This window comes from Euprymna scolopes, chromosome 40 (genome assembly GCF_053919585.1).
Source record: "Euprymna scolopes isolate OS-2025 chromosome 40, ASM5391958v1, whole genome shotgun sequence".
Classification (NCBI taxonomy): Eukaryota; Metazoa; Mollusca; class Cephalopoda; order Sepiida; family Sepiolidae; genus Euprymna; species Euprymna scolopes.
This window is the reverse complement of record NC_136521.1, coordinates 22350265-22365892: the sequence shown is the minus strand read 5'-3', so window position 1 is coordinate 22365892 and position 15628 is coordinate 22350265. Positions and strand designations below refer to the sequence as shown.

At 31.1% G+C, this 15628-nt stretch overlaps 1 protein-coding gene across 4 annotated transcripts in view; it reads right to left on the bottom strand.

Annotated features, from left to right (window-relative positions):
• Window positions 1–14983, bottom strand: part of LOC145265425 (uncharacterized) — a 73088-nt gene extending 58105 nt beyond the window's left edge. For all 4 annotated transcript variants that reach the window (XM_080121256.1, XM_080121258.1, XM_080121257.1 and 1 more), the window contains exons 1-2: window positions 14127–14983; window positions 6418–6514 (exon numbers count right to left, since the gene is read on the bottom strand). In XM_080121256.1, the coding sequence (XP_079977382.1) occupies window positions 6418–6514; window positions 14127–14295 (266 nt within the window). In that variant the 5' untranslated portion in view covers window positions 14296–14983. The remainder of the gene's footprint in view (window positions 1–6417; window positions 6515–14126) is intronic.
• Between the last annotated feature and the right edge of the window lie 645 nt (window positions 14984–15628).

Sequence of the window (15628 nt, the reverse complement as noted above, 5' to 3'; positions counted from 1 at the left end):
TTTATATATAATGTAAACTATTAATTTATTTGAAAATATATTCATTTTTTAACAAAAACGGTCGTATTTTGAGGACTTAAGATGTTTTGGTTTTTAGAATATGATTTTAGCAGAACCCCCCCCCCTTGAAATGTATAATTATCCAAAGCATTTTTATCGTCCGTGTGTATTGCTACTATAAGTAGGATATGTTAGAACTAGGGAGGTACCGATTATCAAATTGGCCGATTACTGATTAATTGGTAGATTAATAGATTTTCTAATGCCGATTTATCAACAAATTGTCATAAATGATACTATTAATTATATTGGAAAGGAAGACAAATTAACTCTTGCTTGCTAGTGAAAATTAGACATGCATTGCCAAACCATATCAAATGACGCGCTGTTAACATGTAGACTTTTACAACTGCAATGAATTTAAGGCAAATGTAAACATATGGAAAATTTCCTTTCATCCTATTGAATTATTTTTATTTTAAAATCATTTGTCAAAGAAAATTACTTCATCTTTCATGTTGAATTGTACAGTAAATTGCGACGATGTGTGAACCGAAAATAATGCATTCTTCAGTCATACTCTTGTTCCTCATTTTTGGACTCTTGCTACCATTACATATATATCTTTATTTTACTGGTTTCGATAATGTATATTCTATTGAGATAAATTACTAATTACATATCAGACATATGTAATTTCAATATGTAAAAAATTAACTAAATATTTACAATAACCTTCAACCATCATGACAACCAATTTCTTGTAATAAAAAAAGGAAGCACAATGAATATTTAGGGACAAACATTTCAGGAACAAGTGGCAGCAACTATGAGCCTCCAGTGAAACACCAAACTATTATAGAATCAATATTAGCCAAAAAGAAAATTAAGGATATTAATAATCACAGGTTACAAGAGATCCATTATCTGATAAGAGAAATGATTGATATTAAACTATATTCTGTAACATGACATTTGATTTAATAGGCTTGTTGCAAAACTTTGTTCAAATTACAGCATTTTATCAAAAATGTATTTCCCTGCAAAATAATTTTCAATATGTTTACAGAAGTAAAAAATTCAACCGTTTCTTGCTGAAATTAGCAACATTTTATGAACTACAAACATTTGGACAACTACAACAGATAATGCTCCCTTTTCGAGTTTGACAGGTCACTGGTTTTCAAATGATTTCAACAGTGCAGAGCTGTCGGCTTAGAGTTGTTCCATTCCCTGGTGCACACACATGTGCAATAAGTGAATTGCACAATGTTTGATTATGAAATAAAATTTTCTTAGTCTTGTGGGATGCAGGAATAAATAGGGTTGCTGGTGTCAGGGAATGTGATTTAGAATAACTATCATACATTGTAACTCAGGCTGTGAAGACAACCATTACATCATTTAACAGAAATACAGTTTCTCACTTTAATTGCTTTCTATTAGCAATTAGAAAATTAACTGAAATACAAGATCAGCTTAATTTGAAAAAAAACTTATTCAAGATGTGACCACATGGTGGAATTCAAAATATTATATGAAAAAATTAATGTGTGCTGTTGATAAGATTCCTACCTTAACTTTAACAATGGGGACTTATATTCAGTTCCTGAGTTCATTTGAAGAAATCGCGAAAGAAGCAAGTTACAGAACAAACATATCAACGATAATACGTACAAATTTAGCTCTGAGGTTATTTCTGTCAAAAGCTGTCCAATCTAATTTTAGTATTTCTGACTTTAGTGGAATCCTTTGTACCATTGTGGAACCATTCAGGTTATCGAAACAAGATTTTCATCTAAATAATAAAATTTGTGTATGTCTACTTTCCTAGACCCATTCAAACATTAATTTGAAAAGATTGGCACAGAAAATGTTTTTAGAATTGGATTCTACATCTACTTTCCATTGATGATCAGCAGTATACGCTAACTTGCTGAGGATGAAGCACAAACATTTGTATATTACATGGCAACTTTGAAACCACCTGACAAAAAAGTAACCAGTAAAAATGTCGCAAAAGATGCTTTCATCACTCCTAGTATAAGACAGTAAAAACATTTCTAATTCAATTTCAGCCTTCATTTTTGAGGTGTGTAAAATGAACATTGCATTTCTAAAAGCAAAATTGCACTGATGGACAATTTTTTTTAAGTATCAAATAAAACTGAATAAAACGACAATATGAACATTCAATAATTCTAAACTGGTTATTATGCCTATTTTTTTTAAATTCCAGCTGTAATATATAAGTCGATAAAAATGTTATGTTCAATTTTAGTGGCGAAAATAAAGTACCAAATATCAAACAATTTCCAAATCATATCACAAAAACCAATCAAACATCTGGAATTTTGCATGCCTAACCAATACATATTGTAAAATGCTATATCAAAATGTCAGCTCTTTACACCATGTACGACTTAAATCAAATGCAATAATTTTATGTAGTATTTTCCATTTTGTTTACCATGGCGATGCAATTAAGTAAACTTACATGTTCAACATCAATTTAATTTTAATAAAAGAACTGCATGTTAACAAGTTATTTATACAATTGGTATTTCTTTGTGATTCTGTTGAATTCTTCGTTTGGCACTGATCATATTGGTCTATTTGAGGTGATTTCCTCAACCCCTTCTCCAGTCACTCGTTTTATTGTTTTAACATCTTTATTTTTGTATTGGCTTTGTTCAAGTTAACGCTTTGATTACAAATGATTTATTTCTGGTTTGTGCAGACCGTTCTGCTTTATGTTAATACCTAGAGAGTCGATCTTATTCATGTTCACGAGTTTTAAAATAAGCAAACAAACTTGGCTTTTTTTCAGAAAATTTTTTAACCGGTAAACATTAATCAGAAAGGACTTGTGGCATATGTGAAGCAGAATGATGCGCACAGATTTTTTTTTTTTTTTTTTTTTTTTAAGAAATTCGTTCATATTTTTCATGAGAATTTGCAATGCTATAAATTCCTACCTTAACTTACCATTGGGGACTTGTTCAAGAAATTGTTCAGTTACTGAATCCATTTGAAGAAATCACCAAAAAAGAAAGTCTGAACTTCAACCATATCAATGATAATACCTACAATTTTCGCTTGAGGTTATTTCTTTCAAAAGCTGTTCAATATAATTCCGATATTTTTTACTTTAGTAGAATCCTTACCACTGTTAAACAATTCAGTGAATCAATGGAAACAAGATTTTCATCCAATCTAAATGATAAAAGCTTGTCTACTTTTCTAAATCCAAGATTCACATTTAAATTTCAAAAGAATGACATGGAAAACACCAAGAATCGGATTCTACATCTATTTTCTACTGATGATAATGAAGCAGAATCAGCAGGTTAGTGAAAATAAAACTCTCCTTCAAGCTTGTTTGATGAATTAGCGTCAAATAAGCCTACAATAACAAATCAAAACTTAGAGCAGGTAGAAGCCGAGTTAAACCTGGAAACTGCAACTACAAAAGAAATACAATAATCACAATCTGACTCAAAAGGAGTAAATCCCTTTTGATGAAGTGCACAAAAGAATTTGACCATTACGTAGCTTTACAACTATTCGCAAGAGGTGATGGCCCATTTCAGTAGTGGCCAAGTAGTCACAGGGGGACCTTACCACTGCTTAGTAAACTGGCTTCAAAATATTTAAGCACATAACCTTCATTTTGGAGGGTGAGAGGCTCTATACTACAGATGGTAATGTGTATGAACCTATGAGGAACAGCCTGCATCATGAGAAAGTGTTTCAAATTACAACTTAAAAAGTATTCAACTTTAAATACTGAGGAGAGGAGACAAGCAGCTAGAATAGAAGAGGAAGTAGAGCAGCAGGATAAGAACTTCAGCTTATAGTTATTCACTTAAAGAATTACAATTTGTACTTGGTTTGTAATTTCTTATTTAATTGTTCAATTATATTCATTTAAGAATTGGAAATTGTATTTTGTAATTTTATTTAAAGACAAAGTCATAATAGTCACCAGACACTTAAATGTTAAGTTACATCAGCAGTTACTATGTTATTGTGTCAAATCCATCTGAAGAGTCATTTGGCAGTGATAGAATGATTTCAATTTAATAGGAAAGAGAAAAGTAAATAATCGGCAAATTAATCAGCAAAGTGGCCGATTAGACTGATTAATCGGTACACCACTAGTTAGAACACATCTCTAAATGTACTAAATGTGTTAACTTTATAAGCATAGATATGGCACACCAATTTGAAAAGATTTGTTTTTAAATAAATCACCTTTCACTGAAAATAACTGAAAGCAAGGATGAAAATAGATTTAATTATACAAGAGAAAGAATTGTATATTTAGAATGTACAAATTTTATTTGCATCCATTAGATTTAAAAACTTGATTGTTCATAAATGTTATCTTGATATCATTGAGCACATAAGCGCAGGTGCTAATGAATTAAGAGTGGGTGGAATAAGTTATAGAAACTCCTAACATTACTAACCAGATTTTTTCAAGACCGACATATGTAAGGTAGTGAGACCTGGCCAATGAGGGTTGAGGACATACATTGCATGGAGAGAAATGATATAAGATGTGCAATGGAGGTCTTTAAATCTGATGACAAAGATTAAATTTAAATAGCATAGGGAGATGCAGAACAGGAAATTGTTAGGATCACGAATAGAGAGTGATAAAGCCGAGTTTTAAAGAAAGGATAATACCCTAGCCAAAAATAGGCTAACTTGTTAGTCAATTTCTAAAAGACAAAACAAATCTAGCATTAAATCAAATATTTTTAAAATCATAAAATTGTAAGCTAAAATCAAAGGGAGTTTCACTTTTTTTCACTTGCTTCCACAATCTAAACTAGGTTGGTATGTGATGTTAATTTTAGTTTCTTTGAAGTCTTAAATTTGATTGGGGGGGGGGGGGACACCATTACAATAGAAAATTCAAATATTTTAGATTTACATTGTTAGACACGAATTAGCAAAACTTACCCAATTTCAATTTTTTCTGAACATTAAGTTTTAGACATTTTCTAAATTCAAAATCAGGTAATGAATTTGATCAAAATATGGATTCATGAAACACGATAATCTTAATCAAGATAAAAAGGGACAAAAGTGGTGAAAAGCCGTTTTTGTTTAGGGAATTTAATTTTTCCAGCTTGGATTAAAACGTAAAACATCAGCAGACGACATTGAAATATATAGCTACAATTTCTCGTCCGTTATCTCCCTCAACATTAAAAAGCATTTAAAACATTTTGAGTAAAAAAAGTAAAATTTTGTTTTGTCCGTTAAAAACAAGTCTTCAGAGTTTAAGACAATTATTTTTGTTAATAGAAAAAAAATGGAAATAATGAAAATAGGCATTAGCCAACTTGTACAATAACACTACATCAAAAAATGTTACCATTTACATATAGAATCAACATTGCATACACAGCAGTTGTCATTTTCAAAGTTTTTCAATTATTCAGTGCCAATCAGCGTAAACCTTACAACTTATGCAATTCTAAATTGAGATGAGGGTTGATTATATTCTCACTACTGTTCTCATCTTGGATGATATTCTCATGTTTTAGCCAACCTCAGTACAGGCAATAAATACAATTCTAAATTAAGACTCAAAATGATGGCTAATCTCATACATTAAATAAAGGAGCCCTTCAAAACTGTACCTCAAGAAGCTTAGCGATTACATCAGCTAAAACATGAATTTAACATCCAAGGCAAGAACGGTAGTCAAAATAAAAAATATTTTAAAAATTCGGAACATTTTTCACTCGTAAATTTAACAGCAGAGTTATTCTTCCCTGTTAAAAAAAAACAAAAAACTTTAAATTACAAAAACCTGTTTATCTGTTTTTGCAGAACAGTGTTTACCTTGGTTGGATTGAGTTAGCTTTTTCTCTGGCCTGCATGACATTTCTAATCATGGCGACCAATGAACAGCAATCCTGAGCAAAGTAGCATAAAATGGCTACCTAGATGCAATTCCATAGTCAAAGGACCTGAGAGTTTAGCAAAGTCCTCTTTGATAGTTGTTCACCCAGACAGGTAGGGAGGATTATACCAGGAATTAGTTCTTCCAGGCAATGAACCACACATTCAAACCAGTAAATGTGTCACTACAGCTGAAGAGACAAAAGATGGAAGTGTTGAACAGCGGTTGGGACAGTCAACTCACTGGCAATGCGAGATATGACAGGCAGTCACTGTCAAAAACTTCAGTCACCTTCATTGGCCATGATTTCAAGTTTGAATAATCATTTTATGACATTTTGCACAAGATAAAAATCATGCTTAGTCATGATATCTGTTTTTGCAAGAGTATCTTTGCATACAATCACTTGATTAAAATGAAATGCTGAAAAGTAGGAAATCAAATCTCTTGAAATTCAATATTAACATTTAAATCAATTTTTGCAGACTTACCATGATCTGGCTTGTGGTCTCTGAGGTTCAGTTATGGGAACCCGGGTTACAATAACAGATGCATTCTTTGGTATAAGATCCTCATCATAGATATATCCTAAAAAGAAAAGAAAAAATACACTAAAGACATTTTCTGAACAAGAGCTAATCTAATAAAACAATCTTATTACTTTGCAGATTAAAAAGAAAAAGTGTCTAGGATTGATAGAAAACTGATAACTTTCATCTCAGCCAGAAAGTAGGGAAGTAGAGTTGAGTCTTTGAACAAGAACTTTCTTTACAAATTGTTTTATTAATAAATCTTTAAAAATTTATTAGTGTGTATAATTTCTCTAATTCAAATTGGGTATGACATTAATAAAGGCGGAATTTTCGACCCCCATAGCAAATAAAATTTTTTTTTAAATTGTAGAATAAAGTTGATAATTTTTGCTGTATACTCTAAAACTGGTGAATTTTCAAAAAATCCCCAAAAAGCTAAAAACGGGGGGGGGGGGGGGTATGGAACTGAAGGTTATATTTCTAAGCATTTTGACCTAAACGATGCAAACGCGATTTTTAAAATTCTCAAAAATCAACTTCATTTTTTTTTTTTTTACAGACTTCTTTAAAAAACTGAACTAGATAAAATATGCGGTAAGTACGGATGCGCAGAGTTGAAAAGAAAACCAGTCTGTTTTGCCCACCATCCTCTTTTCAACTACCCACCCGATGGTGCTAGTGCAGAGAGTGATCCGCGCTATTTTTTAAATCGTATTTCCAAGTTTAATTAAAGTTTGTTTTTTTATTCAATTGTAAGGTTGAAGTATAGAATAGGTACAAAACACCCTATCCCCATGTTAAGAATGGCTTTTTAAATAACATTATTTACGTCCGGATCACTCTCTGCACTAGTACCCGCCTGTTTGTGTTCAACTTGAAATTTCACAAACCTTCTGATAAAGTTTAATGTAAGTGTATTTTTAGTGTAATTTTTTCAATGATTATAAATTGTTTTCTTAACCAACTGTAATTCTGTATTAATATTAATAATGGTGCTAACTTTTTCAAATAAATTGTCAGTAGTATAATTAATGAATTTAACTTTTCTGGATTTTTAAATGAAGGAAGGAGGGTCAACTAAAAAAAAAAAAAAATGAAGGAGGGTCAACTAAAAAAAAAAAATGAAGGAAGGTCAACTAAAAAAAAAAATGAAGGAAGGAGGGTCAACTAAAAAAAAAATGAAGGAAGGAGGGTCAACTAAAAAAAAAATGAAGGAAGGAGGGTCAACTAAAAAAAAAATGAAGGAAGGAGGGTCAACTAAAAAAAAAATGAAGGAAGGAGGGTCAACTAAAAAGAAAATGAAGGAAGGAGGGTCAACTAAAAAAAAAATGAAGGAAGGAGGGTCAACTAAAAAAAAAATGAAGGAAGGAGGGTCAACTAAAAAAAAAAAAAATGAAGGAAGGAGGGTCAACTAAAAAAAAAAAAAATGAAGGAAGGAGGGTCAACTAAAAAAAAAAAAAATGAAGGAAGGAGGGTCAACTAAAAAAAAAAAAAATGAAGGAAGGAGGGTCAACTAAAAAAAAAAAAAATGAAGGAAGGAGGGTCAACTAAAAAAAAAAAAAATGAAGGAAGGAGGGTCAACTAAAAAAAAAATGAAGGAAGGAGGGTCAACTAAAAAAAAAATGAAGGAAGGAGGGTCAACTAAAAAAAAAATGAAGGAAGGAGGGTCAACTAAAAAAAAAATGAAGGAAGGAGGGTCAACTAAAAAGAAAATGAAGGAAGGAGGGTCAACTAAAAAAAAAATGAAGGAAGGAGGGTCAACTAAAAAAAAAAAAAATGAAGGAAGGAGGGTCAACTAAAAAAAAAAAAAATGAAGGAAGGAGGGTCAACTAAAAAAAAAAAATGAAAGGAGGGTCAACTAAAAAAAAAAAATGAAAGGAGGGTCAACTAAAAAAAAAAAATGAAAGGAGGGTCAACTAAAAAAAAATGAAAGGAGGGTCAACTAAAAAAAAATGAAAGGAGGGTCAACTAAAAAAAAATGAAAGGAGGGTCAACTAAAAAAAAATGAAAGGAGGGTCAACTAAAAAAAAATGAAAGGAGGGTCAACTAAAAAAAAATGAAAGGAGGGTCAACTAAAAAAAAATGAAAGGAGAAAAATGAAAGGAGGGTCAACTAAAAAAAAATGAAAGGAGGGTCAACTAAAAAAAAATGAAAGGAGGGTCAACTAAAAAAAAATGAAAGGAGGGTCAACTAAAAAAAAATGAAAGGAGGGTCAACTAAAAAAAAATGAAAGGAGGGTCAACTAAAAAAAAATGAAAGGAGGGTCAACTAAAAAAAAATGAAAGGAGGGTCAACTAAAAAAAAAATGAAAGGAGGGTCAACTAAAAAAAAATGAAAGGAGGGTCAACTAAAAAAAAAATGAAAGGAGGGTCAACTAAAAAAAAATGAAAGGAGGGTCAACTAAAAAAAAATGAAAGGAGGGTCAACTAAAAAAAAATGAAAGGAGGGTCAACTAAAAAAAAATGAAAGGAGGGTCAACTAAAAAAAAATGAAAGGAGGGTCAACTAAAAAAAAATGAAAGGAGGGTCAACTAAAAAAAAATGAAAGGAGGGTCAACTAAAAAAAAATGAAAGGAGGGTCAACTAAAAAAAAATGAAAGGAGGGTCAACTAAAAAAAAATGAAAGGAGGGTCAACTAAAAAAAAATGAAAGGAGGGTCAACTAAAAAAAAATGAAAGGAGGGTCAACTAAAAAAAAATGAAAGGAGGGTCAACTAAAAAAAAATGAAAGGAGGGTCAACTAAAAAAAAATGAAAGGAGGGTCAACTAAAAAAAAATGAAAGGAGGGTCAACTAAAAAAAAATGAAAGGAGGGTCAACTAAAAAAAAATGAAAGGAGGGTCAACTAAAAAAAATGAAAGGAGGGTCAACTAAAAAAAAATGAAAGGAGGGTCAACTAAAAAAAAATGAAAGGAGGGTCAACTAAAAAAAAATGAAAGGAGGGTCAACTAAAAAAAAATGAAAGGAGGGTCAACTAAAAAAAAATGAAAGGAGGGTCAACTAAAAAAAAATGAAAGGAGGGTCAACTAAAAAAAAATGAAAGGAGGGTCAACTAAAAAAAAAAAAATGAAAGGAGGGTCAACTAAAAAAAAAAAAATGAAAGGAGGGTCAACTAAAAAAAAAAAATGAAAGGAGGGTCAACTAAAAAAAAAAAATGAAAGGAGGGTCAACTAAAAAAAAAAAATGAAAGGAGGGTCAACTAAAAAAAAATGAAAGGAGGGTCAACTAAAAAAAAATGAAAGGAGGGTCAACTAAAAAAAAATGAAAGGAGGGTCAACTAAAAAAAAATGAAAGGAGGGTCAACTAAAAAAAAATGAAAGGAGGGTCAACTAAAAAAAAAAAATGAAAGGAGGGTCAACTAAAAAAAAAAAAAATGAAAGGAGGGTCAACTAAAAAAAAAAAAATGAAAGGAGGGTCAACTAAAAAAAAAATGAAAGGAGGGTCAACTAAAAAAAAAAATGAAAGGAGGGTCAACTAAAAAAAAAAATGAAAGGAGGGTCAACTAAAAAAAAAAAAAATGAAAGGAGGGTCAACTAAAAAAAAAAAAAAAATGAAAGGAGGGTCAACTAAAAAAAAAAAATGAAAGGAGGGTCAACTAAAAAAAAAAAATGAAAGGAGGGTCAACTAAAAAAAAATGAAAGGAGGGTCAACTAAAAAAAAATGAAGGAGGGTCAACTAAAAAAAAATGAAAGGAGGGTCAACTAAAAAAAAAAAGTCGCTCGATTAAAGACATGAATTATATCTAATTTGTCCTTCCATACATATTTGAATATTGCAGCCAGAGTTTTTGGGATACGATAAACAAGTCTCGGTCCAACCAGTGATACATTTTTGGATAATTATTACTTCTAAAAAAGTACATTTATTGTATTAATTCATTATCTTATGACTAACTTAATACTTAACTTTGAAATAATTCCAGAAAACTTATATTTTCATTGCCAGAAAAATGTAAACGCGATTTTTGTCAATGAATTTTTACGTGAAATCTAAGGTTTTTCAGATTTGAGATAAAATTATTCCATGTATTTTTTTATTTCACATTTTTTTTCCTTTGAGAAATTTACTTTAAACTATAATCCTTCAAATACAATAAAGTACTCATATTTAAAAAATTATGATTAACCGGCGTTAAAAACCATGCCCCCTACAGAAGTAGCCATTAAATTGCCCGTATCTAATTTTTTAGGGGGAAAAAACTTGTTAAAAATGGTGCTAATGCACTTACTGATCCGCGCTATTTTTTAAATCGTATTTCCAAGTTTAATTGAAGTTTTGTTTTTATTCAAGTGTAAGGTTAAAGTATAGAACAGGTACAAAACACCCTCCCCATGTTAAGAATGGCTTTTCAAATAACATTTCAGCACGGGTCAATAAATGCTCTAGTACTTTAAAAATATAATTACATTGACGGAGACGATTTTATCACGTACGTCGACATGTTTAGTCTCGCAAAAACAACGGGGATGCTAAAGTAAACAACGCCAAAATGTCAATATTTAAAAATTTGTAGAGGGTGTTTAGTTTTGGTAAAATTTTAGAAAAAGCGTGAACTCGAATTAGTAGAAAATTTTTCTTGTAGATTTCGGTGTGCTAAAAAACAATCTGAAAACCGTATCCGTCGTAAATTAATAGTTTCGGAGATATGAACATTTTTATGGATTATTTTCTTTATAAAATCCGCTATAATGGCGTAAGTCGGCTGATTGCGCATGCGCACAGCGGCCATTTCACCGACTTCATTTAGGCTACGCATGAACAGTAGTCACGTGACATTTCACAAGGCGCATCATGTATACATGGCGGACATTTTAAATTACAAAAAATATTTTCATAAAATAAGTTTTTATCTCAGTTTATAGTAAAAATAATGCTGTTAGTAAGTTTACGCGACCAGTTTAAAAAAAAAAAACATGTTTTTCATTCTTTTTTGGGAGGGGGGATTATATAGAACTTGTTTAGCTTAACAGGTTCTTCCGCTCCCGCTCCACCAATGTAAACACACAATCCGGCCGCAACACCGCCGCCCCCATCCGCTCCGCCAATGTAAACAGTTTTTGTGAAATGTGTGATTATTACTCTGCGCGATAAATTTCGGCACGTTACTTCCGGAAAAATGGTTGTTTTTGTAAACTGCTCACGAAAATTTTTTAGGTCAATTAAAAAGAATTAAAAACTACGTAACACAAATGAACCACATTTTTTATAAATACCCGCTAAAAATTCCTTCGCAATGTGACAAGTCATTTTACGCTCGTGCGCAAGAAGCGAAATTCCGTGAACAAATACAATGCGTTGTGATATTTTTTTTTACCGACCGAAACTAATAAAATGCTGATTTTTTTAATAAATGATTTCTCTTCGGTCTGTGCGCGTGCGTAAATCAGCCGACTTACGTCATTATAGCTGATTTTATAAATATAATCCATTGGAAAAATATTAATACCTCCGAAACTTAATTTGCGACGGATACGGTTTTCAGATTCTTTTTTTGCACACCGAAATCTACAAAAACAATATTTTATCTACTAGTTTGAGTTCACGCTTTTTCTAAAATACCTTAGTTTCTGATACAACACAATCGGTCATCCATTTCCGAATTTAGCTTCTTTTTTTTAAAAAAAAAAGCAGTTTAGTCAGCGGACCCGAAAGTTGTAATTGAAAAGCGCCTACGTTAAAAATCATGGTGCTAATGCAGAGAGTGATCCGCGCTATTTTTTAAATCGTATTTCCAAGTTTAATTAAAGTTGGGTTTTTTATTCAATTGTAAGGTTAAAGTACAGAATAGGTACAAAACACCCTTCCCAAGTTAAGAATGGCTTTAAATAACATTTCAGCACGGCGGATCACTCTGCATGAGTACCAAATTCATTAAATAGATTTTAAAAAATTCATGCTAATATGTAAGTTAATTGACTTAAAGTAAATGTTTACTTTAACTACAACAGAACACCGACCAATAAAATTTGGTTCTTTGAAGCTTTTCGGGATCGCTGACAACGAATCATTCAAACCCGTCGCAAATTTACCGTTTGCATGGTATTAACCCCTGAACCTTCGCACTATTTTGCGCCATATTCGTTATTATGCACGCTACGCGTTAGTTCCAATTGAAATGTACATGCGCGTATGTGATCTTTCACAAGGCGCATCATGGATATATGGTGGATATTTTAAATTACAGGAAATATTTTTCATAAAATAAATAGTTTAAATAAAATTAAAGTTTTCACCTCAGTAAAAAAATAAGTTTTTACGGGCGGTTTACGAAAACCGCTGTTCGTTTTTTTTTTGTTTTGTTTTTTTGAGGGGGGGTATTCAATTATAGAATTTGTATGGATTTAACAGGTGCTTCTGCAGTTTAATTTATCGTTTTTCCGCAAGTAACGCGCCGATATACACCAAGCAGAACTTTAATTTTTCAAAAGAATTCTGTTTACATTGTGGGGAGGGGAAGGGGCGGCGGTAGAGGGGCAGAGGGAGACGGGTGGTCTTGAAACTTGAAAATACTATTTAAAAAATAGTACGGATCAATATTACACAAGCTTCGACTAACAGTAAAAATAAAACGCAATTTAAATTCCCGAAAAAAAAAAAAAAAAAAAAAAAATTCAACTAAGAGAACAACCTCAACTAAAATTGTAAAATAGAAAACGAGGGTAATCAGCTGCGTACACCACACCACCCATACCCATCATGTCGCTGTTTCGGAGATTTAAAAACAGGACAGTTGTAAAATAGCTCTCCAGTGGAAAACATCACGTTTTAAACAAAATGTAGATACAATATTGTTACTTTATAAAAAAAATCATAAATTTAAGATTAAATATCTATTATGCAAGATGTTAATTAGCATATAAATTTGAGAAAAATGCATTAAAGGTTAAGTTAAGTACCTTTCGTACCACACAACTTTTACCAAATGTATCAATTTTATTTTCTATCTATACATTTTGAAAAAATGTTTCAGCATTTTTCAGAGTAGGGCTAAACAAAGTTAAATATACAATAAATGTTACTCAAAGTTACTTTTTAAAATTTTGAAAAAGCTAGAAATAAACAGTTCAGTAGAAAAACAATTGACTTGATAATCGTTTAAAAATCGAAAATTAACGAATACTTTACAAAGCTAATGGTAGCCATTTTTTTTTTATTCGTTGTAATTGAAATCGTTTCGTACTAAAAATTAAACTTAAAACGATTTAAAAAAACTTCACGTAGGAAGGGTAATTTGTCTCGACTTTGGTAAGATCTATTTTTCGCATCTTTTGGTTGCTACTATAAAAAAGTATTTTAAAATTAAATTTCAGCTTTCTTTTTCGGACTAAGGAATATTTAGAAAAAAAAATCCGACTGACGAGCTTCACTTTGGACGTAGGATTTTTTTTTTTTTTTTTTTACAATCTTTAAAATTAGCGACCACTTCCAAAAGACGATCAACGCCATCTTTGATGTCCGGAAAAATCTACGATAAATTAAATTTTATTTATAATTTTTAAGCATTTGGTAAAAGTTTGTTTTCAGATTTCTCGGCTATAAACTGCAAGATTAAGCATTTTGCTTTTATAAAAATAAACATTTCCTGGTATAATTTCAGTGCATCGATATAAATCGATACATTAAAAATTTACCAGAAAATGTTTCACATGGAAGAACAAAAATATACTTACGTTGTTTGCTTTGAGCATTTGTGATTTGCAAGTCAAATTCTGTGGATTTTCCCAACTTCTTCTGTAAAATAATGGCCTTTTTCAAGTCAATCAGCGAAATGTGGAGACCGTCGAAGGTGACTGTGTCGTATTGCAAACAGCTTTTGAACTTATAATGGACTGACGACATCTTTAGATTTTTTGTTCTTTTGTATGTCTCAGGTCAAGAGAGGAGTTCTTTTTGTTTTTTTGTTCTCGCGCAACATCAACTTTCTTTTTTTTTACTGAAAAAGGACGAACTAATATTCTTGTTGGCTGCAAAAGCACAACTAGCTATTTTTTTATGAGTAAAATGTGTTAAATGCGCAGTTACTATAACGAAAAAAAAAAAAAATACACGAAATATTTGTCGAAGATTATAACGATGTTGTTTAACAACAACGCTCCTCTTCATATGTTTTTCTTCGCCATTAGAAATTCCTTATTTCCTTTGGATTTTTGCTTTTTTTTTTTTAATGAGTTGCTTTCGTTATTTTTGTTATATAAAAATAACTGGAAAAGAAAAATCTGCTTTAAGATGGGAATCAATTCAAATCTTTTGTTTTCTTTGTAATTAAGTATTTTGAAAATGGACGAACACGTAGCCAGTCTCCCTTCTGGTATGAACAAGATGGTTGATATATTGACGCCAAAATTGTCTATTACAGCGAAAATCAATGTTAAGGAAAAAGTAAATTAGCCCCTGCGTGTAGGGAAGATTTTGTTGGTGTCAGAACTAACAAATGAATTGGTTTTAAGGGGAATCAAATAATCGTTGATAATAAACAACGACGTAGAGATGGAGTGAAGTGCAGTGGTCGCCTGAAATTTTCCAAAATGGCTACTAGAGATTGGTTTCTTCTTTATATAGGAATGAGACCACGTGTTTGTGACGTCACTAACGGATTTTCGTCAAACACAAAGCAGTTTCTGTCGTTTCGTATCCGCCGGAAAAAAAACAGCTGTTTAATATTCTTTTTCTAACAATTTTCTTCTTAAAATTTATTTGAATCAATCAATTAATTAATTAATTATCTTTTTAATAAAATTTTAAACTAGAAAAATCTGATTTAAAAATATTAAAATTTCATACGAAATTATTTTGGGATCACAAAGCATCAGCAGCAGTCAGTACCCCCTCCCTCAAAAAAAAGAAAGAAAAGAAAAGAAAGAAAGTACACCCAAAAACTACATCCACTGAGGGTCGAAAAAAAAAAATAGAGTGTGAAAGAAATATTACAAAGTAAAAATAATTATAAAATTAAATATATTTTATAAAAACATATTTTTCTAAATTAAAGTGCCAAATTATTTTCTTATATTAAAATATTAGGGTATTATTTAAAATTCAACCTAATAAAAAAAAAATAAAAAAAATTTGGATGATGAATGTACCCGTCAAGGAACGAACTTGTCATATTCCCAAAATTATATATCAAGTAGTTTTATTTTTAACTTAAGAAAATCAAATTTTATGGGTAAGC